The sequence below is a fragment of the Anser brachyrhynchus genome, assembly GCF_964034855.1.
Source record: "Anser brachyrhynchus genome assembly, chromosome: 11".
NCBI classification, from domain to species: Eukaryota; Metazoa; Chordata; class Aves; order Anseriformes; family Anatidae; genus Anser; species Anser brachyrhynchus.
In genome coordinates, this window is record NC_137706.1 from 18,308,642 (window position 1) to 18,335,540 (window position 26,899).

The 26,899-nt window shown below is 46.1% G+C and overlaps 1 protein-coding gene across 3 annotated transcripts in view; it reads right to left on the reverse strand.

Annotated features, from left to right (window-relative positions):
- The window catches only part of IGF1R (insulin like growth factor 1 receptor), a 180,739-nt gene that overhangs the window by 73,074 nt on the left and 80,766 nt on the right, over window positions 1–26,899 (reverse strand). The window contains exon 1 of one of the 3 annotated variants that reach the window (XM_080607235.1): window positions 1,899–1,915. The exons of the other annotated variants lie outside the window; for them this stretch is intronic. Within the exon in view, the coding sequence (XP_080463361.1) occupies window position 1,899 (1 nt within the window). The 5' untranslated portion in view covers window positions 1,900–1,915. Of the gene's footprint in view, window positions 1–1,898; window positions 1,916–26,899 lie in introns of those variants that run through there. 3 annotated transcript variants of the gene reach the window in all.

Consider the following 26,899-nt stretch of genomic DNA (forward strand, 5'->3'; position numbering starts at 1 on the left):
ACCCTCCAGCAACCCCAGGTTTTTCCCTAGAGAACGATTAAAACAGCTCCCGCATTAACGAGGAGAAACCCAAATTTAGAAGAGGTGCAGCGTCCAAACGTAGGCTTAAACACACCTCGCTCCTGAAAAGGGTCTCACTGTTTTATTCCCTCCAGGAGGAGATGCGGGCTGACCTCGTGCTGCCGGGGGCTCTGCCTGCCCTGCAGCATCCCGTGCCCACCGGCAGCATCCTGCCACCGGCAGCAGCCAGCCCTGCTCCGCAGGGAGGATCCTCGGGACCAGCCTGTTATTCCAGGCAGAAAGCAGTAAACAACCTCCCGGGGCTGGAGACAGAGGTAAACCCCAAAGATGTGCCGTGTCCTTGCTCAGGCGAGCGTATGCAGGAAGTAAACACAACATGGAGCTTTTGAGGCTGTGCTACAAAAACCTAAGAAAGCAGAAGTGAAGAACGCTGCTCCTATAGGAAAGGGGAAAAAAAATAAAGGCATATGTTTCTCCTGAAGGACGTCACAAATTTGTTTAAAACAAACTATTTTCATGGATTACAGAAAATAACTCCACTCATTTTCTATACAGATCAATTTTAATACAGATTCTTCCCCTCCTTGCTTTTATGGGGTTTGCTTGTTTCCCCAAGAAAAAAAACAAGGGGGGTGAGGATTATCGGTGCACTGAAATTAGCAGTGTTTTCTACACATACAGAAACATCGGAGCAAAACCGAGGCTTGGTATTTACCCTGATAACATACAGATGAAGGACGAACATTCCCAACGCAGCTGCCCCACGGGGGAGGATTTTTCAATTTGTTTAAAATGGTATTTGACCACATTATGTTGCTATTCATGTGATGTCACGCCTGTTGCAAGACACAAAATGTGGTGCTCAGGCTCGCATCGAAGGCAGCTCTAACCGGGATGGGAGGATTAAGTTTGGCCTCTTGCGAGAGAATAAATTATTGCTGAAGATGTTTACACAATGCAGCTTCATGAGCCTGAAAGGTTGCTTTCAAAAGAGGCCCGGGCCCCCGGCCGGAGGAATGCAAGCGCAGCCCGTGTGGGGAGACAGCCCGGCAGGGCAGCCCCAAACCCGGCGGCTCAATTTCGTCCTCTGTGCTGCACTTCAGGTGCCTATTTTTGGGAGGCACAGAGTTGTGTGTGTTTGTGCTGTAACTAGCTAGCTTTGAAAACATTTGGAGCATTCTAGCCACGACGGGCTCCGTATCAGGTTTTAAAAGCAATCCGCGTTATAGGAAACGTTAAAAAAAGGTCGCCCACCAGCAGCAGCCCGGAGCACGAGGAAAATTCTAAAAATCGGATCACCGGGAAAAACATTGTCCTTTATTATCACGGCACAACTACACAAAGAAAACAGCCCGGCTCTTCCCAAGTCACTGACAACACACACAGTATTACAAGGGAGCCAAAATTTGGCCTGGAGTTTTTCCTCAAGTGCTTCAGAGGAGCACAGCCTTTCTTAATTTTGACACAGCTGCATATAGACATCACTACCACCACTGCGTACATATCACACACATCAAGAAACACCAAATTAAAGCAAGAAAACATATTTAAGTGAATCATCCTCAACATTTTGTTCCCATCTTCTCAGAACTAAGAATAAGCAGACTGAAATGTTTCATAAAACTTAGAATCTACTACTTAAGAAAAAGGGGGGGTAGAAGAGAGAGCAATAGGATAAGGTGAGCTCCGAGTTGTGCCCAGCTCCTCGCTCCTCACTCCCGATGGTTTCGCTGAAACATGCAGTAGAAGATAGCGATACAGGGATTGTCACGGAGCTGAGAATCAAACAGCAAGGCTTACAAAAGGGAAAAAAAAATCCTGCAGTACAGCAACCTCAAAGTTGCTTTAATAAGAACTGAAATCAACCGAATACTTACTTTAGAGCATTGCCATTAAACTCCTGATGGAGTGAAGACATGAAAACACCTGACTTTAAGGCTGTGCAGTCTACAAGAACCTCACGGCCCTCTTTGTGCTTGAAACTTGGGAGTAGCATCAGGATCTGGCTGAGCAGGAGCCCAAGCACCAGATGCACTCACCCCGACTGCTTCCCCGAGCCCCCCAGAAAAGGGGCATCAACCCTGCACAGGCCCTGGGGAAAAACAAAGGGCTAAGAACCTAACAGTTAACGGCAGCAAGCTTACTGTCCGTAGGCTGGAATTCTGCAGGAGTCTGCACCTTCGCTGCTCTGGGGGCGGTTTGTTTTGCTTTGTTTTGGGGAGGACCACGCCACAGAGCTGGCCGGAGCTATTCCACACGCAGCGCGCAGCAACAACTGCTTTGGGCGAGAAAAACAGATGTCAGCGTATCTTGTTTCTATACCTAGTTAAAAAAATCAAAGTATTTATATACACACACAAATCCTTCTCCTCTCCTCCCTCTCCCAATGTCCTTTGTTCTCCCAGGAAGATGTAGTCTGAAACCCGGCTCTTTCGGGCACTTCAGCCTGGCTCGAGGTGCCACCCACTTGCTACAGACACCCTCCGGAGGCACCAGCAGCGGCGGCCGCGAGCCGGACCTCCGTCCAGACACAACCACACAGCCACTGCAGCCACCCTCCAAACAGGTTCCTCCACGGGGAAGCTTGGGAAAGCAGAGGATGATTTCTGGGGATCAGGCAGGGTTAGACATGCCGAGTCACTCAGGAGGAACGACACCGGATCAAGTAACAAAACACCTGCAAAGCAGTATTTCACACATCCACCTCGTTTCAAGAAGCAGCAGACAGCACCTGGCTCGGTGTGACCTGCTGTTCCCTGCCTCACCCCAACACCGCGGTCCCCTCCCTCATCCCCCCGCTTCCTTCTCTTTTTTAAAAAAATAAAAAATGGGAGTGGGGAGAAACAAAGGAAGATGAGTCTGCTTTTGCAGGGGAAAAAAAAAAAAAGAAAACATTTTTGAAATTAGAAGTATAAAACCTTCACGTAGGCAAGAGAATATACCGAATTTACATGAAAAAGGCTTCCATTTGGAAGCCTGCAGGCAAATCAGCAGCAAGACATCTCTGATCAGCCATGCAATTCTTCTCTCAAACAAAAACACCTCCATCAGGCATATGGATCATCAACGTGCCTCTTGGAAGGGACGAGAGCGATTAGGTATCACCAGTTACACAAGCTGCACTTTACAAATCCAGTGTCAATTAAAAGATGCTGTGTATTCTGAAACTCCCACACTCCTCATGCCTACACATCATCTGTGGGCTTTGCTGGCAGTAGAAGTAGCGGCATTTGGCCCAATAACAGAGGATGCTGAAGCTTAATTCAATCCTCTTCCCTGCACTCTGGGAGCAAACAAAAGTAACAAACAGAACGAGTCAAAACTGGCCAAGAAGTTTCTCCCAGTGATACTCCATCTTTCTTGCACAACAAATGGCCCAGCATTTTTTTTTTTATCACACAAAAGCACGCCGTAACGCCCCAGCCCACCAGCACACCGCTCCGTACTCTTGTCACACAGCTGCACCCTTCTCCCGTGCAGACCCTCGCCAAAACCCATGCCGGTGAGGACTTGGCACCTTCACCCCTAGAAAGAAGGAAACTCGACTGGAAAAGGTACAGGGAGGGCTGATAAGGACCTAGAGCTTGTCACATGCACATGAAGACAATCGCTTCTCTTCAGTGCTTCAGCCAGAAAAAAAAAAGGGAACTAAAAGTCACAATTGCTGTCAAACTAATGGCACGTACAACGCTAACACCTACAGTTCTTACAAAGTGACCGGCCTTCAGCTGCACTTTAGCTCCTTCTACCACAAGGAGATACTATTCATTTACAGAAATTTATTTTGCTTTTTAGAAAGCTTTCCCAAACTTACTACTTTCTAGACCAAGAAAAAAGCATGCCAGTCTCCAGTCCAGTTTTTTTCTATGCCAGCTCCGAGTAGGAATGAGTCTGAGAAGACAAGAGCTCTCCTGGCCGTAAGCCGTATCTTCAAGCGATGTAACTTCACGTCGCTCCACCAGAGCCAGCTACAGCTCCCAGGAGACCACAAGGGAGCTGGAGGGCAGCATTTACAGCAAAGAAGTGCTTCAAGCTGTTGCATGGCTCATTTCAAATCGAATATATTTGTATTGATCAATATTCTTATAAACCAGCCCTCTTTATTCCTATTTAAACGTGAACAGCGTTTGACTAATTTAGGGGACGCCAATCACTTTCAGCATTATCACACAACCAGCAGGTACGCCTAGACTGGGACAGCAGACACGCTGCCTTCCACAACAGCTAGCTACGGATAGAGTTAAAAAAAACAAAACAAAACAAAAACACATCAGCTTTCCCACTGCAAAATTACAATGGACACATGTTATTCCTAAGTAAGAAAGCTAGGTGGATTCCAGTCTCATCTAACTACCCTGTGGTAAGAATTACACCAGGTCCCCCTTACCTGCAGCGGAACAAACAGCATATTACTGATTTTCACAAAAGAAAGTTTCCTTTTTTGGCATCGGGGCAAAAAAAAAGTATGAACTCTGAAAACAAGAAACACCAGCTGCTCTCCTAGTGAAATCCTCCTGGCATAGTTAATGCCCCGAACGTACGCTTTCAGAAAGCTTCAAGCCACCTCTCTGCCCAGATTTCATTCACCCGTACAGCAAACTTCATCTCAACACTTCTGAAATCCTGGAGCCACGAATTCATCAGTGTCATCCTTCGAGTCTAATGGACCTCACAATCCAAATAATTATAAAAATGCTCCCTTCTCATTATATGTAGTATAAATAGCTAAACAGTGATCTATAAGAGCGGGCATTTTGGGGCTGATTGGCTTTACAAAAGCAAGGGATGAAGACATTTATATTCAAGAGCACGTTTGTCTCCTCTCGTGCATTTAGGAAAAGGCTCTGAAACATGAAAAAACAGGACAAAATTATTCCCCCAAATTAACTTATTTAATAAAAACTTTTTTGTCTTGTTGGACTAGAGCAGACTCAGTAATATCTGAAATCCTAAAGAGTAAAGTTTTCCAGACAATGCGACCATTTATAATGACTATAAGCTGTCAAAATGCCAAAGTATAAAAAGCAACTAAAATGGCAACTTGGATATCTCAATCCCTTTCATCTTACAGAAGCAGACTAACATCTGAAGAAGGAATCCAAGTGGGAAGCACCTGCCAACTGGTACGTCCTTACTGCCCCGCTTTTAATCCCCCATACAACCCCCAGCAGTGCAGTATTGCCCCACAGATCCTGGGATCACCCAGAGGTGGGCTCGAAATAAGAGGAGGGAGAAGGGTGGAGAAGGCATTACGCTGACCGGCATACCGCAACGCTCCGGGTTCTACTGAAGTTTGGTAACACTCGTGTTATTGTACCAACAGCAGTACAGAAGTCATTTATACAAAATCAGGTATTCTCGTTCTTTTCAAGTTACTTTTTGCCGGGGCCACAATCCATGCTGAAGTCCTTGAGGTGCTGTTTCACTTTTAGAAATAAGAAGCTACATCCATCCACCTGCAACAACCTAGATTCAACTCTTTTTTCCAAACATCAAAACGGATAAATAGCGATGTAACTCTGGCCTCAGGGACCAAGGAAATTCAGGTACCAGCTGTGCAAGGCACAAACACATTGCAAAATGCAGACCCCCTTGCTGACACTGCCCCGTGTGCCCTAGTGAATAGCCGCTGGTGCCTTACACCAACCGCCCCCCCGGGTGCCTCTCCCGGGCGCTCAGCGCAGTGCACCGGCTGTGTCACGCAGCGAGGGACTGCCTTGGGTGGTGCAGCGGTCCCAGGCTCAGTGCTTCCACAGCAAGCACCCGTTGGCTGAGCTGGTTTGGTAATTCGCTCCAAAAGAGCGGCATGTCACCACGAACGATGGTATGACAACATCTCCTCAGCTACCTCCAAGCCAGCCTCTGTATTTGAAGTGAATTTGTTTGTTTGTTGGACGCGCAGGGTGGATGTTCGGTTCACCCTTGAAGTGAATCGGAGCACTCAGACCCCAAAATCCTGCAGGCTGTCCAAACTTTCCATCATCTTCAAGGCTGCACTTTAACTCCTCGGGAATCCCCTCCCTGCTCATGAAAGAAAATCATTTATTCTACTGAAAGATCTCTGTTAGTCTTACTCTGTTGCTCTTCTGCAAAACATTTAATGTTTAGTTCCATTTATTTTGTTACCCTGCTACAGTTAAACTAACTATTCTTGTGAAATAAGAACACATTCAATTATGTAATCTGCAATTCTAATTACGATCTCCTCTCCCAATATACTTTTAAACTTGAACCAGGCTAAGACTGCTGTTTGTTCGTGTTTGAACAACGTTTTTATTTACCATGGATAAAAGGAGAATTATCTAATACCACTTACACAGAGTCATAAATTGATTTTTGATTAATATTTAATCAAAAACAAACAGACCCATCTGTGAGAAAGACAAAAACAGGGAGCAGAAAGCCCTGTTCATGGGAATTTCTTGAGCACTGTCTCTGCCCAGCTCTGGGCAGTGACAAAGGATCCGTCCCCTTCTGCTGGTACAAGAGCACAGCACTGTTGACAAAGCCATTCGCTACAGCTAGAGAGTTTCCTCTGGGAAACACTAATTTACAACAAGATTATTTACACTAAATACAGAAACTCTACAGCACAAAATAAGATCTAAACACTTGACAGGAATTTAAAGCACTGGGACAAGGCTCCCTCTCCGTGGCAGGCAGGCAGCCAGAGGTGGACGTCTCGCCTCCAGCCCTCTTCCTCCCCGGTGCCACCACCTGCCAGGGCCGTGTCCGAAACCAGCGCTGCAATCCAACGGCTCGCTGGGGATGAAGTCACAGTTTAAAAGAAAACTGAATAATCCAAGGCTTCATTGCAGCATGACTTCTCTGTCAAAAGACTCAAAGGATCAGGGGAGCATCAGCATTTAGAAGTACTCAGCATTCAGGATCAGTACTGTGTCATAAAAAAACCCCAACAACAAATACACATGAAAAATGAACATTTCTAATTTTAATCGGAAGAATGAAAGAGGCTATTCAACCTCAGAAGAGGCTCTCTTTCAAAGCAGAAGCGTATATACCAGTCTGGCGTAAACAGCTTGCCAGCGTGCTCTCGGGAGGGGTGTGAGATCCCAAAGCGACCCGGGGATATTTTGAGCGGCGCGGGCACACCAGGAAGGCAGGAAGTTTTTCAGCAGCATGTAGTGAAGCGGTTCTTTCCTCTTCTGGACACAGCTTCAGCAACACCTGAGCTAATGTGCAGGATCTTGCCATTCCTTTCTCACTTTTTCTTTCTCATTTTTGCATAAGAGACCGGACAGGCAAACCACGCTTCTTTGAAACTTTCCACAGTCCCCAAGCCTCTTTGCACCAAATGTAAATAAAAAGTAAATTTTTCAACAATTAAGGTCTCCCAAAGAACGGTGGTATATAAAAAAAGGGATAAGAACAATCTTAATTAGAGCTCTCTTGACACACTATGATAATGAGCACTTAATCTTTATCAGACATTAAAAAGTTACTCTTGTTCTGAATTATCCAAAGGTTGGTCTAAAGAACGGGGATCTCGTCTCTTGCAGCGAGGAACAGCATTTCCTGAGGCCTGTTTCTGCCTTCCACTGACAGTTCTGATTTTGGCTTTAGAAAAATAACTAACGGCATGTCCTCAGCTGGAGGAAAAATGTTCCCTTCTTCCCCCTGGCCGAGATGCTCATAAAAGAGCAGCATCACCGCTCGTAGTAACGCTGCATTTCATTAGCCTTCGGGAAAACAGAAAGACCGAACCTCTGGCTATCCTTGTTTAGGTAAACAAAGGGAGCTGATTACACAGTTAATACTCGGTTTTGTTCATATTCCCCCTTCCTCCTTCCCACCTCCCGCTCGAGCCCCGGCCTAGAATTACAGCCCAACAATAGCCCGATTGTAGCCCCCGGCAGCGACTTCCATCCGAACAATAGATCTTCCCCTTTTCTCTCCACCCAAAGTCAAATTAATAAGGAAAAAATTCTCTGATTACAGGGCAAAGAAAAACATTTTTAAGGGGGAAGACAGAGAGACCTATGTCCATACCACGGGGCTCTGAGCTTCCTTTGTGCAGAAGAATTCGCATTCCCCTTCCCAGGCTCCTTTGTATCCCCCAGCCCCTCCTATGCCGGGGACGGGATCGGGAGGAAGGTTATGTGCTCTGGCACGACCGGCATTTCCTAAGAAGGTCACCGCGACGGCTGCGCTGGGGTACGCCATTTAACAGGGCTCACCTACTCCTACAAGGACGGGGGGAGAGCTGCAAACCCCCTTTGTTAGGCCCTGAGATAACCTGGAAGGGCGCATGCCTTCCCCCAAAGCAGGGTTCACAGAAATTCACGCTGCGAGGAGGAGCAAAGCAGACTGGATTTACAAAAACAACTTCTTTGTGAGCTTTTTTCGTAAAGACTATTTACATACAGGAACAAATACGTTTTATTTCCCACTTTCCAGATGAAAGAATACATCTTACAGCACTGCAAATATTTTGGTAACGTGTGCCAAAACCCCAAAACAGAGGGAGAAGCCCCTCCTTCCTTTGGAGAGACAAAACCATCCCAACTCACCATAACGTGACTGCAAGTCCAGCACTCGGCTCGTCATTTGCTTCTGGACGCTAAGGAGCCCAACATCTACTTCCAAAACAAAGTGATAACAAACAGACAAAGCTGCTTTCCAAAGAAGTTGTCAAATATTTCAAAAAATTTTCTTGTGCTCCGCCAAGGATCAGTCCATCCCTTGCAGGGGTTCAACCACTGCAACATCTTTTGGAGGGGAACACATGATGGTTTGTCATTGGGCCGTAACTGCCAAAGCAGCCCAACATGAAATTCATATTGATATTAGTATTTGCTCCTACGACAGCTGGTTAAAAGCTCCTTTGAAGTGCCTCTGAATATGTGAAATTCATCTGCATTAATCGAGGTTTATTCTCCTCCAGGTTTAAGCACTTGCTCAGTCACTGCTCTCACCGATACTGCCATGTGATTTCTCCCCGCTGAAACTATTAAAAACGGTTCTGTCACTTGGCTGTTGCAACTGGGAACACGAACAACACCAGGTCCTGTTTCACTAAGGAAAAGCCAGCCTACATACACACACTGAACAGAAAACCCAACGCTGCAAACGCCTTCGCCACGTACGTATGGAGCCTGCCTTGTCAGCAGGGCTCCCCCGCCAGCTGAGGGCACAGCGAGGGGCAACCTTCTTTTTAATGAACACGCTCAAACTGCAGTTTTAACAGAAACCTGCAGCTGAAAAGGGACACGCCCAGGTCCCCACATGGGAACCTCCAGGAGCCGCAGGGGGATCAGGCCAGACCTTTTGGCTTTTGCTCGGCAGAGAGGCGCAGCTGGGACGCAGCTCTCGAGCATCCACCCCGCCTACCACCCTGCCGGGCTCCGGGCAAACGCAGCTTCTCGCTGTAACGGGCAACGTGTCTGTAAGATGTAAAAGGGAGACGTGGGTGCAGCTGCCGTCCAGCAAGCTTCACGAACCCACCCGAGCCCCCCGGAGGAAGGCAGCTCTCCGCGTTACCGCTGCCCTGCGAGCCTCACCCGCCCTCTTCAGCCAGGCTTCTCCAGCCACACGCAGATCCTGAAGCTATGATTTAGGTCCTACATTTTGAGGAAAAGGCTCATTTTTAAGATGCCAAAGCAGTGCTGTATCAACAAGCAGCAGGTATACTCACTGTATAGGAATTCTGTGGTGTGGGTGAAAGCGCTGCATCTGCTAGAAAAACAATATACTGGTATTTTAACAGGCAGCAACGATGTGTTGTGGTTTTTTTTTTTTTTTTGAAAAAAACAACACTGACATTGTTCCTTACAGTCCTTAAGGAGGATTACTAACATTTCCTTGCTTCATTTCCTTTTTGGTTAATGTTTAAAGGCAAATATTTTGCTTATAAGTTAACCGAGCACGCATCCAGCTGATTTGTCTCAGCGTACTTCCTGCAAATTCACTCTGCAAAGATCGCCAGGCTGCCAACGGCTGCCACCCAGTGCAGTCAGATAACCAGGGTACGGCTGTGGGAGTCGCAGGACTGGAAAAGAAAAAAGCACCAGCTATTCCTCTTTCTGCAGCGAGGCATTTATGAGGTGAAGATATCATGCAGAAGTCCAATATCTGCAACAGCTCGTAAATAACGTAGCTTGACACTTCCCTCACAGACAGTAGAGGAAAAACACAAAACAGCCACCACCACTGCTTTGTTTATATAGGTTAATTTAGAGTTAGCTTCAAACTCCATTTCACTTTATGGGTGTGAGTAAGCCCCACCTGTCTGTCCTTTCTATACTTGGGACTAAAGAACAGATGAGAAAACAATACTCGTTCAACTTTCTGGCGTGTAGCCTTCACGTCCAGCATCTCTAACCTGCCAAGGAAGGAGCACATGGATGACTGAAACACTACAAGGACGCAGCGTCCCTCAGAAATCCAAAATATTTTTCCACAAGGGAGGGATTTTGCTTGTAACTGAAAGCCCTCTGCTTTCCAGAATGGATCGAAGCATCAAAGCAGAACGACTCGCCCAAGATGCCCACAGACCCGAGTCTTCCTGCTCCCCCAAATCCATTCCACAAACCTGGCTGCCCTCCACAACACCTCTACAAACCCGAGGTGGGCCACGTGTGATGCAGAAAGGGGAGGCAGTGATTCAAGACATCCACACGGTAATGCCTTCGGCTCACGTGCAGTACTGTTGCTAATGGCTTTCCTTCCACTTCTGTCAAGTTAGAGCCGCCTCAGTTTCCAGGTTTGAGCACGGATCACCCCAAAGCCTCGCTGCTAAAGCACCTCTGCTACGTACCTCCAAGGAAAGCAAGACGGAGGGAGGCGTGAGCAGGAAGCCTTGCACGCCCCCCCGTCCCACCACTGAACTTCCTCCTTTCAGCAGCACGCTCGGCCACACTCACAATTTTTAGCATTCGGCGAGGGGAGCTATAATTCCTCACTTAGGTTCATTTAAGGACCTTAATTGTTTGTTTTGGCTCCAACCAGTAACCATGTTTATGAAAAACAGGTTAAGCTTTTGGCACCAAATTGTTTTCAAAAAAAACCTCAGCCTTTGAAAAAGTGCTTGCTTAAAAAATTGTTTTTCTACCTCTAGACCCTGTATTTTCTCTTCAGAGACATTTCATCTCTGCTCCTCACTGCACCGGTGTTAGCATTTCGTGTTTCCATTAATAACCCATTTCCCTCAACAGCTTAAACGCTATCTAAAAGATTCTGAGCTAAAATTTAGCATGTGAAATTTCTGGGAACTCTAAAAGCTATTAATTCTAGATCAAAACCCAAGACTCCCCCTCACTTGACCATTCACAGATTTCAAGTTTCAAGATACATTTGCACAAGTAAGGTGGCTGTGTACAGCGTGAGTACCGCCAGCTTGCTGGAGGCTAACCTTTACTATTTGTCATTTTAACTCAAAGAAACTCTTGACTCCTCATGGTACCTCTCGTGCTTCTTCCAAATACTCACAGAATTGTCTTGTAGTAGTGAGACATCACTAGTCCAAACCTGGCCACAACAGTTTACACTCGTGCTCTGAGTATATACGAGGGGATTTCACTCCACACTCAGCCTCCGGTGCCAAAAAACCACCAGCAGGAGTCACAGCCCAGAGCCCAGCACGCAGCCGGTGCCACTCCTGATGAAGGTGCATCTATAAAGGCGGTAGGAAACCCTGGGCTCACATCAGTCCCTTTCTTCATTAAACAGCTGTTTCCATTATGGCTGGATTCCAGTTTAATAGTTTTGTAAAATATTTTATTAGTTTCAAGACTTGAAAAATTATTCTGGATGCTGAGGAAGAAATTCTGGTGAGACTTTTTCTCTCGAAGGTAGAATCAGAAATGACAGGGCTAAAGTCTCAGGACTGTAAAATTATCAGAAGCCTACCTTGAAAAATAAGCACTACATTTTTCACTGTCTGTTTGTCATCTACATCGAAGCATACACTTCAGTTAGCCACTTGCAAAGCATGTGAAGAACTAGAAAGGCGGAAAAAAAGATTAAGGTGGGGTGCTAAAAAAGATTGGGGTGGGGTGAGGGAACCAACTATCAGCATCTCACAGAAAGCCAAAATATATATTTGAAAAATAAAGACAAAACAAGACCCCAGTGCAACACCAGGCTGCTCCGACACCGCGAGACATGCTCAGGGACTTGCAGACTGGCATCACCTTCAGATCCCAGCCCCGGACCATGTCACCAACACATCCTGCCCTGCTTTCAGTGGACCTGAAGCAATCAGGGCCCACCCTACGAGCGTCAGAGCCCAGGGTAAAGGCAAAGCAGAGCTGGGAGAGCATCCGAGCCGCCCTGGAGCCCGTGGCCAGCACACCAAGAGCTTGGGATCAGCCGTGCCGCTTGTGGAAGTGCCTGCCCAGCTGTCCCGTCAGCTGCCAGCGGCAGAGAAGCGGGACAGAGGAAGCAGAGAGCACAAAGCACAACCATCCAAGCCGTTTTGGTAACGCTGCCTATCAATTTTAACTTAATATCAGCTTACCCAAAAGCGAAGTCCAACCTCAGAATACAGCTTTGGTCACATTACCGGCATGTAAAATTAAAGCTCGTGCAATATGCTAGAACTGATGAGAGGAGAGGCTGTGTGATTTGACCTCCTGCACCAGCCAGGGGTTTCTAACCGTCCGCCTGCAGCTGGATCCCCAGTCCGATATCTGGCCACCTCAACTACAGCAGCTCCTGTTTTACAAGGAGACAAATCTCACCACCACCCCGCTCCTCTACCAAAGCAAGGAGGGGAACGCTCACTATAGAGCGCACGAGTCCAAGGGGCAAGGATGTCCCAGCCACCAGCAAAAGCCCCCATCAGCGGCACAGGAAAACAGCAAAGAGACACACGCTTCAACCCGCTGCACTGGGGCCACGCTGGCTGGTGAATTTAATATCGCACTTTTTGAAATAGCTCGGTACACAGTCTGTGTTGGAAAACTGAGCCCCACAGAGATCTCCAACTTGTGCTTCAACGTAGAATTTGCCAGTTTAACTCATCAGAAATAACTTGGAGTAGCAATTGCGGGTAGAAAAAAGATCTTTATGTCTAGTCGTCAGTTTTCAACTCAGCTATATAAGACTTTCCCAGAATTAGATAAGCTAAAAATGGAAGCACTTCAGCTGTACTGTTTTTGCTTTCAACTAACAAGTGTTCCTCTAGGAAACCACATACGAGAGATGCCCTATAAATTAGGATTTTAAAAAAATTAGTTGCTATTTTTCAACGACACCCTATAAAGAGTAGCTGTCCAGTGTAGAGAGCTGCAGGTTCGCCCTCCAAGTGGGGCTGGAATCTGTTTTGGCTTCAGCTTCATTACAGAAGCCCTAAAGCAGCCACCAGAGCTTGCCAAGAGCAGAGGGAACACAGCAGTGCCACGGTTATTGCTGCCCCCAGAGCATCTTCCCTGACTCAGCTTGCGTGCAACACCTCAGGTGCCTGTGGCTCACCTCGCTTGGGCAGGGATGGGAAATGCAGGCTCTGCGCTGTGTGCGTGCACACGCAGTCGGGTACAAGTGTACACACTTAAGAGTCGTCTGTCAGCTGCAGCCTGGAATGTCTCCTGGTCTCGTTAGGTGCCCCAAGCTCTTCTGAAACGTTGTCAGTTGTGAACACAGCACGCTTCTTTCTACCCTCAGCATCAATGCTGCTAAGCCACCAGGAGGAATTTAAGCGGGTACCATTGTTTTAGTTACCTTCCCAATGTCCTGTATTCTGATGTAAGTACTTGTGAATACAGCGGGATTCTTTACAAGAAAAGAAGGATATTGCAAACAGGACTGAAAACCTACATCTCCTCTCCTTGGCCTAATGATGCAGGGGTTCTCCATACACCTGGTGATGAAGAAAAAAAATCCAAGATGCCATTTGATTTACAGCTCCAGTGAGGTATCTTAATAATATAGCTACCTTAAACTGTTGCATACGTTTAAAAAAAACATTGACTCCCTCCGAGATGAATTACAGTAGCTGTATCTCTCGCTGACGCTCACATCTATTTTTTTGTTCCTCCAAGAAAACAATTACAAAACATTAAATCACTTTTATATTGCGCTATGAAAACAGAAACCTTTAATTTGGGCCATGATATGAATGGCTTCCACAACCACCAGAGAATATGCAGGCTGCTTTGCTGCTCGGCTTCCTGTTTGCAGCAAATCTAATTTATGGGGCAGTTGCCAGAGGTCAGGAGGAATCAACTGCTCGCAGCCTTGAGTTTCGCGATGTCTCTGCCTGTGAGGGCAGCACGCCTCTTCCTACCTTTTCACCCTGCACGGAAGCGATCCAACACACAACCCTAAGGAAACCTTTGCACTAACTGCTTCCCGAGCCTTGCGCTTAACTCTCGTCCTAATGATCGTTTCAGGAATCCCAACCTGGAACAAGGGGCTATCTTTAAAGCTGCTCAACATCTCTGGTATGTGCCACGTGAAATCCAACGTAGACCCAAGTCAGTAAGAAATTCCAGTTGCTGGACTGGAGCAAATTACCTACTGCTGAAAACCTAAAACTATCACTGTCATGACATTACGCCTTGTCCCAAACACAGACAAAACCTTCCTGCATCCCTCCCTCCTCGTTTCTGTTCTCACAGAACGTTTTTAATCCAAAAGCATGAAACTAGACTACAGCCCAGAGGAGGCACTGGTTCTAGATGACTGCTTTTCCTGAACATCGCCACAAACTTGCCAGGGAAAGAGTGAGGAAATATCTTCTTCGGGGATAGGAAAAAAAATTTAAAAAAAAAAAGTAGTACTAGAAATAATAGGGTCCTGCTGTTGCAACCTTTTAGTATCTATCCTCAAAGACTAAGTTTTTGTTCTAGATCTGTTCGCTCACATCCTTCTTCTCTGACCGGTGCCAACGATGTCCTCACTCAATATAATATTTCATACTTTTCTTTTTAATCTACCTCCAACTGTACACACAGTCATTGTTTGGAGTGTCAGACGGGGTGCCTCAGCTCGCTGGTTTGAAAAGGTACTAAATTTCACTCAGAAATAATAAACAGCTCCTCCAGCCTCCAACAGCTCGAGCCACCAAGATGTTGGGCTCAGCCTCTGCTAACTGGCTAACAGGAAACAGAAGCAGTGTGAGAACGCTGAGCTTATCTGTGGGGTTTGCTAAGCACGGAAATAGTGGAAAATAAGACTCGAAAAGTGTATAGCACAAAACTAAGAAAATCAGAAAGGTCTGTAACACGTGTCAAAAGCAAAAATCGCACACCAACACCGATCCTGCTCAGCACGCAGGATAGAAGGGCAAGTGCTGTAAAAACAGTAAGCAAAGCAGTTTGCCTGCTCTTCATGCGTTTCATTACAGAGCCGTAAAAGCTCCCACGCAGTTCCACAGCCCTGGGAAACTTGGGAATCCCACGAGCTGCAGGAGCGATGAATCGCGTCTCGTGTGCATTTAACTCGCAGATAACAAACTTCAAAGGGCTCGGTGCCCAGCAGTTCGCGGCGGTGAAGGGGCGAGCAGGGGCTGCTCCTCTTGTTTGGCGGGCACGGGGCTGCCAGGCGCGTGACACCACCCTGCTGATTGGCCCGCAGTGACATCATTTTAGTTTTCGGCTCTGGGTCTGCCTTCAGCTCCCCCCTTTCGGGGACCTCCGGACCTCACACAGACCCGCCAAGAGGGCTGAGCACAGCACGCCCCGCGCAGGCAGCGCCTTCCCACCTCGGGGCTCTCCGGACGTGAGGGGACGCGGGGAATGGAGAGGCCTCTTGTCTCTGCGCCGTGGGGCGGTGAGAGCGTCCGGAGGCTATGTAGGAGGCAGCCTGACAGCAACGCGGCCGGAGTTAAAGCCCAGCTCCAAAAGGTTTGCTGCAGGAAGACCTGAAGACTGGAAAATGGAAACCATATGCAACGCACCAACAGACTCAACGCCACCCATTCGCGCACACATCACGATACACGGACACACAACAAAGAGCGCACCAGCGGGGCAAAACCCCTTCAATAACTGCTCAAAAGCATCCAAGCTTTTGTCCACGTCCGCAGCAGAGCTCACAAAGCAGCATCTCGGCGGACCCCTGAGCGCCGGCGAGGCTGCCTTTGTTGGAGCTCGACATCCTGCCGCCCCAGCGCGCTCGCCCCTTCCCGGCTCGGCCGGCTGAAACCTGAGCCGAAGGAATGTTAATTTCTCCAGCGATTTTTTAAAAGCACCGAATGAAAGTAACTTGATATTTTCCCCTTCTTGAAAAATATTATCTTAGAGCGCATACAAGTGTAGGAAAACATATCTGGTCTACAAGGCTTTGGAGGGACAAACAGAAAGGGGTGCTCTGCCTCCGTGTGCCGACCGAGCCTCACGCTTTCGGTTTAGCACGCCAGGAGGTGTGTGCATGCACCTACACACACAGGCATATGAATTATTTGTGTGCACAGAAACACAGACCCGCCAGGCAGAGGATCAGTTTCGAGTAAGTACAAAAACATGAACTCAAGCTCAGCGTGAGCTAACATCACAAACACGGCACGGCGAGTAACTCCTCCAGCAGAGGACTTCACCTAGTCATGGATCAAAACGTACCCACGGTGTCTGCGATTTAAAAATCTTTTTCGGAACGATTTACACACAAAATCAATTAAGCAAATACAATGCTGCTCGGGAAACCAGTTCCCGTATTTACATAATGGATTTTCTGCACACTTCCAGCACCAGGCACCCTAAGGGCATCTCCCCTGTACCATGTCCCATGGAAGGAGCAGGAGGCAGAAGGGTGGTCATCCCACAGACCCCAAATCTCTCAATCACTGCCACGTACGAACACCAGCCGGCATCACGTTATGCGACTGTGCAACTTTCAGACAGGCTGCACTGCTGTCTGAACACGATGGGAAGAAAAGCTTTCAAAGAGAAGCTTTTTCTGCATAAAAAGGCAGTACCTTTAGCCACTGTAAATCCAAGCCAACGTAGCTTTAGCTCCACCTAAGTTCACACCCAGCACCACCAATCTAATCATCTCTTACACGTTACGATACCACTGCTACTTCTGGATTTTAAAAAGGCGTATTTCAAGTCACTGAATCAATGTTGAGTTTTATGTTTAAAAGTATCCTCAAAACCACTACATTTAAAACTGTGCCTTAATACTTTCGGTTTTAATATATATTGCTTCCTACTTCAGCGCATTTTACCAAAACAGCAATTCAGGCCATGCTCTCCTTAGACACAAGGAAACTGAAAGCTTTTATGTGCAAATGAAATAGAAATGCTGTAGAACTGCTCTCACTTCAACTTCTAGACAATAACAAGGAAGGGAAAAAACCCCGGTGAAATTAAGCAAATACAGAAGTGAGATTTTGTTTTGTTTACCTCGTGTGGTTTGGAATCTGGTATTTCACAGCGGTTATTTTCCACCAACCATCATCTCAGCAATCAAAGCTGCCTTGCTGCCACATGAGAAATGACTCGAAAAAGCAGAATCTGTTCTCATCAACACACGTCGATTGGGGTTAACAGGGTAAACCCCAAATGCATCAAGGCGACACAGGTACAGTTTAGTCTGTCTGATCTTCTGCAGCAGACACGAGACAGCTGCTGGAAGACAGATAGGCTCTCTGCCATTATCACAAGGGAATAGGTCATGCTTAGAGCACCATAGTGAGCCTTCTGGCTCGGCAAGCTTTTCCTGACTTCAGCAAAACAGGCTGCAGTCGTTAAGCAGGACCTGAAACGTAACTAACTCTTCATTTATCATTTACTTCCCAGAATGCTCTAAGCAGCCTTTTGTGCAAAACAATGTGTTTTCATCAGCCGTGAGAGCACACATTCTTCTCCCGTAACGTCTCACCAAGAACAACCCCAGCAACATCCAACAGGGCAGCTGAGCGTACCTTGCTGCAGGAACCGTCTTGGGGAATCATCGCTCTGATTCCAGCAAGATAGCACTTCTCCGAGCTCCTTGGGCAGAGGGAAAAGATTTACCCCCGGTCTGATACAAATTAACAAAGAATTAGAGTTGGGTGCCCTGATAACGTTTGCCTTCCATTTTCATTTCACAAGACTGAGAAGGTTTCCAAACTGCTCCTATTAACCACCACACTTCACAATATGCCTTCAGAACACTCCCCCACCCAACCACCCTGAAGTAGCAACCTAAAAATGATTCAGAGAGGAGGAGCAGAGGAGCGACTGCTGCAGGAGAACACCACCACCACATGCTAGAAGGCAAGGACATGCCAGACAAGGAATCGCTGGACAAACATAACCGTATGGAAGCTCCCAAATCGACCAGCTGAAATGAGTTATCTGAACTATCTCCCCAAAGTACACACGAAACAATCCCACGCTTCAGGTAATGAGATAATACTGATGAGCATCAGACAATCTCGGGCAGATTTGTTTTGGAAACCACGTCCTAGCAGCCCTTCTGTCACCCGAAGCGGCGTTTCTCAAGTTCAACACAAACAAGCCTAGAAGGACCACTTGGCCTTTGCAGAAAGGGTTCTGAGATTTCTTTTACACAGTACTGCCACAAAATGAAAGCTATTAAAGTTTCAGTATTTATTCACTAAATTTAGTATCTTTCATTTTAGTTATCTTTTTCAAGGGCTTAGCGATTTCTCATTTTTAGTATTACTTTTAATCTGCACTCCTGATGCCTTCTAGGTCACCTGCAGAGCCTGGGCCTCGAGCTGAGGAAAACTGGTTCAAGTCACAGCATTTATTTCGGGCCTCTCCATCAGGATCGTCTCCTCCTGGGTCCTCCCTAGCTCCTTCCTTCTCTCGCTACGCCTACACAGGGAAAATTGAGTAAGATCTAACATTTCCAAATGCTACCGCTGCAAAACACACTAGACAAAAGCACAAAGGACCTGAAACAAATCCCTAGAAGCAGCTCATGGGTGTCTTTATTTACAGCACCAAATGGAGTTCTGCGGAATTGGTGTGCGTGTTTGTTTTAATAGCAGGACTTTCACTGCAGCACAGATTGAAGGCATGTGCACTCTCTGCCGCTTAGAAAAACTGTGCAACTACCGGACAGGAAGAACAAAAGGAAGAAATACAACTTCCAAAACAAGAAGAGAGGTAAATTCAGCTTCCCCACCCACTTTCCACAAAAACACCAAATATTTTCTTTCATAAATAATTGCAATAGGATGCCGTAGCCTTTTCCAAGCAAACAATAGCGAGATTGTGTAATGCTTCGCCCGAGGCAGGCCCGGGAGGGGGGGACGGGGGACACAAAGGCCGGCTTTCAGGGCCCGGGGCCTCTCGCTGGGCTCGGCGGGCATCGCTCCCTGCCCGCCGCCTCGGCCTCCCTCGCCGCCTCGACTTTGAAGCGTTGGCCATCCATCGGAGAGGCTCCTGCTACACAACAACAAAACAAACAAACAAAAGCTTGTTATGAAGCCCCTCCGGCTCCGCCGCAGACCTCACACGGAGCAACGCCTCACGGTGCCCCGGGACAGGCCTGGCCGGAGGCCGTGTGTGACGGGGCCTGAAGGGCCCGCTGCAGCCCCTTGCTCGGCCCTGCGATGAAAGTTGTCGAAGGGCAGCCACCGTGGGCTGGGAAGGGTTGTGCTGCTGCAGATATGAAGGGAAAACAATGAGAAGATCTCCTCTGCCTATGAGGTGTTTTGAAACAATCGCCCGTTTGAGTTGAGAAACCCGAGAGCTGTAATTCACTTACTGATTCACCTTCCTCCTTCATGTCAGGAATTAGAAAACAACCCGCCCCACCAACATCAAAGGAATAATCGTGTTCCCCAGTAACCAAACAGCCATGAAAGGCATTCCTGCCTGCCTTTCATGTTGCAGACAGCTCCGCCGGTGTACATCGAGTGACTAACTCCAAGCCCAGCTCCACATCTAGCCATCTTGGGGCTCTGGGCAAAACATGTCTTCCAGACAGATTACCCAGCTGGTTACCCCACTCGGAGAGCAGTAGACACAAGTTATATATATATATATATATATATATATAAATATAAAATGTCAGATCCATCAGGAAGTATTCACACTGGGAAAAGAGTGAGCTGGAGTAACATGAGCACCCAACTCTGCCCACAACCACAGCTTGGTACCAGCAGCCTATGCTGGCACCATCTCCCTTGAGCCAGAAGTTTAGCACAGAATACTATTTAATAAAGCACAGTCTATTTTTCTGCTTAAAATGAATATAGTATCACAAATCAGCTAGAGACCTACTGGTTAGAATGCTCTTTACAATAGAAACTTTAAGAAGCAACAGGTAAGCATGGCCACTTGTAAGGGCACAGATAGTTACGCAGTAGATTGTGATCAGACGGGTTATTTTGTTTGTTTTCTGAACTGCATCAAAAACACGGCAAGAAATGCATCAGTGCGGGTAAATTGATCTGAACTACACTTCAAAACACCCACCATGCTAGGCACAAAGAAAACAACAGACAGGTGCTAGCCACAGCAATTAACCCCAAGTTTATGACAAATTTATGCAAAACGCTTGCTTTAAAACTCAGGGGGAAAACAGTAAAATAAAATGCAGAACAGAAACACAAGGTCAAAGAACTTCAAGACACATTACAGATGGTGACACTGCCTGTTTTTTTTTTTTTTTGGTGGTGGTGGTGTTTTGTTTTGTTTTTCCTTTAAATAGGCTAAAGTATAAAGAAAGAGGCATCCAGAAAATGGGGAAAAGCTAATGGAGCAAAACCACTTACCACCGACCTTACCCGGTCATCCTTGTAAAAACATGCTTTGAGACATTATAGTGTATTTCAAAAAACACTCTGCTTTGCCACAAAAGGAAAACTTCCTTAAGAACTCGACGCCACAGAGCAGCACCCCGTGGCACCCTCCCCATGCCAGGGCAGCTCGGGCACCGCGGATCCCCCAGCTGCGCTGTCTCCCTGCTCCCCATGGCTGAACGCTGGGTGCCCCTACTAAGGGATCAAACAGAGATCCAACCCAACCTTGTCATACCATTAAAAAAATAATAATTAATGAAGTTCTCCACAATAGCAGGTTTGTGTTTTTTTTTGGTCAGAAATATTTCCCCCTTGGCTCTCTACACATAAACGTCTATTTTTAACTTCAGGCTCATTACTGATAATTTGCAAAGAGATTTAAAACACCGCCCATCAGCTGAGTACGAACATGTTTCCACAATACATATATGTAAGAGCTTAGTTTGGGGTTACAACGATTCCATGCTTTTTCCTTGTTTCAGGTGATAAAAGGTTCTGGCTGAACTTGGTGCATATGTAGACAGATATTCGGTACGTACATTTGACAGATACTAAAACATCATGTATACATTAATCAGTGTGAAAAACTTAGATAAAAACAGGGTTTCTCAATGGACTCTGCAGATAATCAATTTCATCAAACTGCTTTAGAAGTTCATTCCACGAACTACTTCAAACAGCTTCTGCCGTAACAAGTTCCAGCCTGGGCTCTGTAAATCACTCAGCCCCTGAGGAGCACGCGGCGTTTGGGAGATCACCGACACAGCCTCTGCCTGCTTTGCTGAGGGCTCAGGAGATCAGGGTCTTGTGTGGATCAGTGGAGCCAAGCTGCAGAAAAGCAACCTGGAAATGCCAAGAAAGCTTTCCCTGCCCACATCTCCAGGCTCAGTAAAAAGTCAATTGTTAAGATGTAAAGAAAAAAAAACGTATATTTAGCAACGTTGCCTTCCCTTTAAATATCATAACTAAAAGTAACTTGACAGTATGTAATGGCCTGGATTACAACGCATTAACTCGTCAAAAAATACATAACAGTGCTGTAACACAGAAGGTCGAGAACAAAGAGCACCTTCAAAAGGTACTTTCCACACTTGCACTGTCTAAGCTGTATGCATTGCCCAAGATCTGGAGGCTATTTGGACATCTCAGATAAAAGCAAGGAGCGCAGCGAAAAGAGTCACAACAGCCCATCTTCCTTGCAACCCATGGAGGCCTCTTGGGAGGGTCCACGGCGGGCAGCGTGGACACCGCTCGTAGAGTCACATCTCCCAAAGGCGCACGGGCAGAAGCGCTCTGCACCACCGCCTCCTGGACTTGGATCCGGGTTCCTATGAGTTCAGATGTAAAGCTCCTAGAGAGCTGGGGAGAAGCGTTTGCTTTTCCAATTAACGTCACGTTTAGCAGGAAGAATGATCTTCAGAGACTTTTCATTATAGTGAAAAAATGACATGGCATGCAAGAAGCCAAGAAATGTATGGCAAAATTCTCGCTTCTGATGTGAAACTGGACAACAAAAACACTCACGTTCATAGGAACGCGAGTTACCAGTAGAGTAAAAGACAAACACTATGAGTTAGAATTATCCTCTGCCAATGGTTGCTCGTTATTCAGAAAACCTATACACTACCACTTCCATATAGTATCAGTGTAAGAGATGACTTTAAGGAAAAAAAAAAATGAAAACCAAGCCCGAACTCAACATATGTTTTCAGCATCTATCAGGGTCTTTCTTTTTTCTTTTATTTTTTTTTTTACATGAACGACCACAAATTAAAACAAGGTTATTTTACAAGTGACGTCACATCTTCACGTACCAACCACCCCATCTCAAAACGTCATTAAAAGCTGAAGGTTTCAGTGCCAGCATTACGTTAACACTCAGGGAAAAATGCGCAGAGTATAAATGCTTTATACCTTAGGGGCTCCAACTATGAATTGAATAAAGAAGATATAGGTGTGCATGTAGAAAAATATTTTGATATATTCCTGATATATTTTATGAAAGTGCTTTGAAATAAGACTGACTGCACTTTAAATAGTTGACATAGAAAACCTCCAAAAATTAACTCTAATAACTAAGCAGATCTCTGCATTCATAACTAAACCTACAGCTTTTTTGCAGGTCTTAAACTTTAAATTACATTTATGAAAATCACAAGCACAGTAAGAAGTTTTAACAAAACATTTCGTTTCAAATACCAAATTTCATAATACCTAAAAACTGCTGGTCAAAGATCCTAACTAATTTTTAGATGCAAGGCACGTCTTGCACCACCTCTTTTCAGGTCAGGGCTTCAGTCCTTCAAACAAATGGCTAAACGCATGCTATTCTTGACTAGTGGGAGCCTGGGCTTTACCAGGCATCTTATCATGAGAACAGGCTCTCATGAGATTCCCAAACCCAATTTCTCAACCAAAAAGACTCAGATAACTATCTGAACATTTGCAATGCTTATCTGCTAGCTGCTTTTCTATTCATTTCTGCCTTGATGTTTTGTAGCCTCCACAACAAATGTTTGCCTAAAGAGAATTTCATGGCTATGCAAGTTAAAATTCCTCTGCACATAGTTAATTTAGAGGGAAGTCTCTACTGTTTTTTTCTGGAGAACATGGAACTACATTTTCGTGCTGTACATGTGGTGCATCCCTTTGACAACAACAACCAGCACCTCCTACACAGCTGCATGACCAGCAGTACAGTCACCATGAGGTTTGCCCATAGCTCGCATGCACAAATTGATTGCCTGAAAAAAGAGATCATTTTCCTTTGTAACTTCGTGTTTTAGTTCAAACACTTCAGAGTTGATTTGTGAACACTCTTTGTCATGATCTTGTAGATGAGCAACTTATTGCCGTGTCACAGCTTCCCACCTTTCTCAGTCAGGCAGAGCCCCTTACACAGCGTTGTTTTATTTAGTAACTTCATCTTTCCTGACACTCTCCTAACTCACTACGTTTTGCTTTACTAACTAGTCCAGCTGTCAGAGATTTCCAATAGACAGATAAAATATTTAGCCTAAAAAAGTTGAGTATCATGTGTTTTGGCTCATCTCAATGAGGAAACAGTGTTTTGCAATGCAAGGCAGCATTTCATAATTAGAAAATGAGGTGCTCTTCTTCAGAGGCAGGTATCTTGCTAATAAAAATACTTGGGGTACAAAACCAGAAAGACAGCGCAGCAGCTCCTAACCAACCCGCAACGCAAGCTACGTGCTGAGCCAGCCTGGCAACTCAGGGTTTTTTAAACCATTTCAGACCCACAAATACAGCGCCAGCTGGGAGAGGGCAGATCGCATGTTTAAGCTTTATAACGAAGTGAGAAGGTAAGATACAGCAACTTCTGCAAAACACCTCCTAATGACAGCCCACACAACCGTTACAGAGGCCAAACATATCAACTTCCCACTCAGCAAAGCTGCCAGAACTCAGCTCAAAGCAAAATTTATATAAACCGAACAAACAGTATCATGTTCAGCTATCATTTGACTGCCTTCATTTTGAGAGCTGCAAGTGCAGAGGATTCTGAATTACCAAAAGAAGGAGGAAATGCCCCTTCACACCCTCACAAACATGACCATCCTTCTGGTATCCCCTTTTGAAACTTCTCAGTACTCGAGAACAGCTCTGCAGCCATAAGAACTTGCAGCATTTCAAGATGATCTTGGAGGCCTTTTCCAACCTTAATGACTCTATGATTCTATGACAGCTTCTTATCCTAAAGAGAAATCAAAGCACATAACTGAATGCTCTTAACATGAACTCTGCTTGCTCTCATCCCAACTGCCGTGAACTTTGTTAGCATCTTCCTGTATTCCTCTTATTCCTCCCTGTTCACTAGATCATAAGACTTCACTGCAAAAACATTACATGAATTGAGCATTAGTATGGACATGCTCATGGAGACACCTGCAAACAAAAAACGCCCTTCCAAGTTCAAATTAAATCCCGACATAACAATAAGCACATGGTATTATCTCAACTACAGGCACACTAAACAGAATCATGTGGTGACCACTACGTGCGTGTTCGCAGCTATCATGAGCAGCAGTGCTTCACTCTCCATGTTTCTAAAATTTAAGATTGGGAAGGAAGAGTTTCTGTGAGCATGCAAACAGTCTGCATATATATTAGACGTCAATCAGATGGAAAAGGCTGACACATCCATTACCATCTATTTTTTATTTTGAGGAAGAGACAAGCTTACGGAACGTACAATTTCCAGTATTTTGTTCTGAAGTGTGCAACGTTAAGGGAGCCAGCAAATTAGATCACACTGCTCTTGCACCCAAAATACACAGAAAGATACTATGATAAAATACAGAGGGTGGTGCAAACACAAGTGCTACATGAATAAAAGCATTACCTAAGAGCCAGCTTCTCCCCTTCGGTATTTTCAAGAAAATTCTAAGAGGATTTGCAGAGTTAAAGATAAGGACCAGAAGAGAGATAACAGATGGCAATGGAAGGAAAACAGCATATAATAACTTGATACAGTACATTCAGTACTCTGGTACATTAGGAGAAAGCCAGAGACAACTTCCACAGGCGCGTTGCTTGGTTCCCAAATTATGAACAGTAGCATCATCAAGGGCTCATCACATAATATTTAGTTTTGTATCTACCGGCCTCTATTTTAGCACCAAGAAGCGAGTTATTCAGATCCTGTCATCCAAACCTTGAGTATTTATTATAGAGACAACATCCCGAGCTCTCCTGGAAGCAGTACTACCGTAAGCGACAGAGATGGAGATAAATAACCAGTGTAAAGGAAATGTTGTGCACTGGGTTGTCTTAAGATCTCGCATGCTGGGCGTCCTGATTCTGAGCTTCATTCCCATCTCCCCCTCTCCACTGCTGGATGATGCACACCAGGCCAAAGCCTGTTAAACTTTTTCCATTCAATTCAGTCAAAGGTGCCAGAATCTATCAGCGCCCTTGATTTCTTTGCCCAAAAAGCCCAGCCACTTGCGGGTAGGGCGAGGAACAGCTCAGCAGCCCTGGCTGACCACCTCTGAAGGAGGCTTCCCCGGCAGACCGGGTGCTGCAGGGACAAAGGGAGCAGCTCAGCCTCCCCATCACCTTGCCTCCGTCCCAGTTCCTCATCCCCCAGAGAACCCAGGCAAGCGAAAGCCATGCCTTCAGTGCTAGATACCTGAGATAGCAACCCAGTGCTTGCAAACCTTGAATATCTAACCATTTGTGTGTTTGTTTTTTTAATAAAAAACTCTCTAAGCAAAAATAGTAAAAAGCCACAGGGAAGGCTTTCCCAGGCAATGCACGGCTGTTAAGGTACCAGCCTCGGTGCCCTGGCAGAAGCACTGCTGCCCAACACAGGTATTTCTGACCAAGCCACGTGTCTTGGCCTACTCCAAGCACGAGGTCTGACAGTCACAGCAGGCACCCATGATCCCGTATTTCTGTGCTCCCACAGTTGTTTGTTCCAGAGCTGGAGGAAAATTAATAATTACCCTGGAAAATGACAGCAGGCAAAGGCAAAACCCAAGAGTACGTCTTGATCCAGGGTTACAGGGCTGCAGGAGAACAAGGGAACAGCTCAGCCTGCATCTGGAGAGCTGAAAGGCGAAGACACTTTGCATCCAAATGACAAGGCTACCAACAAACATGCACGTAGGCAAAGCTGCTAGTCGTTAGCTCTGTTTGGATTGTGCAGGAAGGAGACGTACAAGGGAGACAGAACGGTCATAAACTTCTGATGGAAACAAAACTCATTTATTTCTAAACAGGACTCCTTCAAGACCACGTTACAGGGGCAAATACCTAAACAGTACTGAACAAGTATGTAAACAGTGCAACCCGAGGTCGCCAAAGCATTGCGCGCTGCCTTTCCCGTGAGGCTACTTCACAGAGTTTAGTCTTTCAGTGAAGTCAAGGCCCTCAGATTATGATAAACGACTCATCCCTGGCCATGAGATGTCAAGTCCCCGGTACACAGTTCCAAAGATTTGAGAAGGACAAACTGCAAGGTTATCACGCACGGGGCCGCTTTTACCCAACCCGGGTTACTCCCGATGGTGAGCAATTACAACCCCGACCCATGTCGAAGCTCATCTGTTCTTCCGTGGAAGAACGTGGGGGCACAGAGGCAAGGTAGGGTAGTCTAAAACGCAAAAACAACAACAACAAAAGGACAAACAGACCACACCAGCAACTGCAACATGGTCTACGCTGTTCTTACGACCAGTCATGAAAATT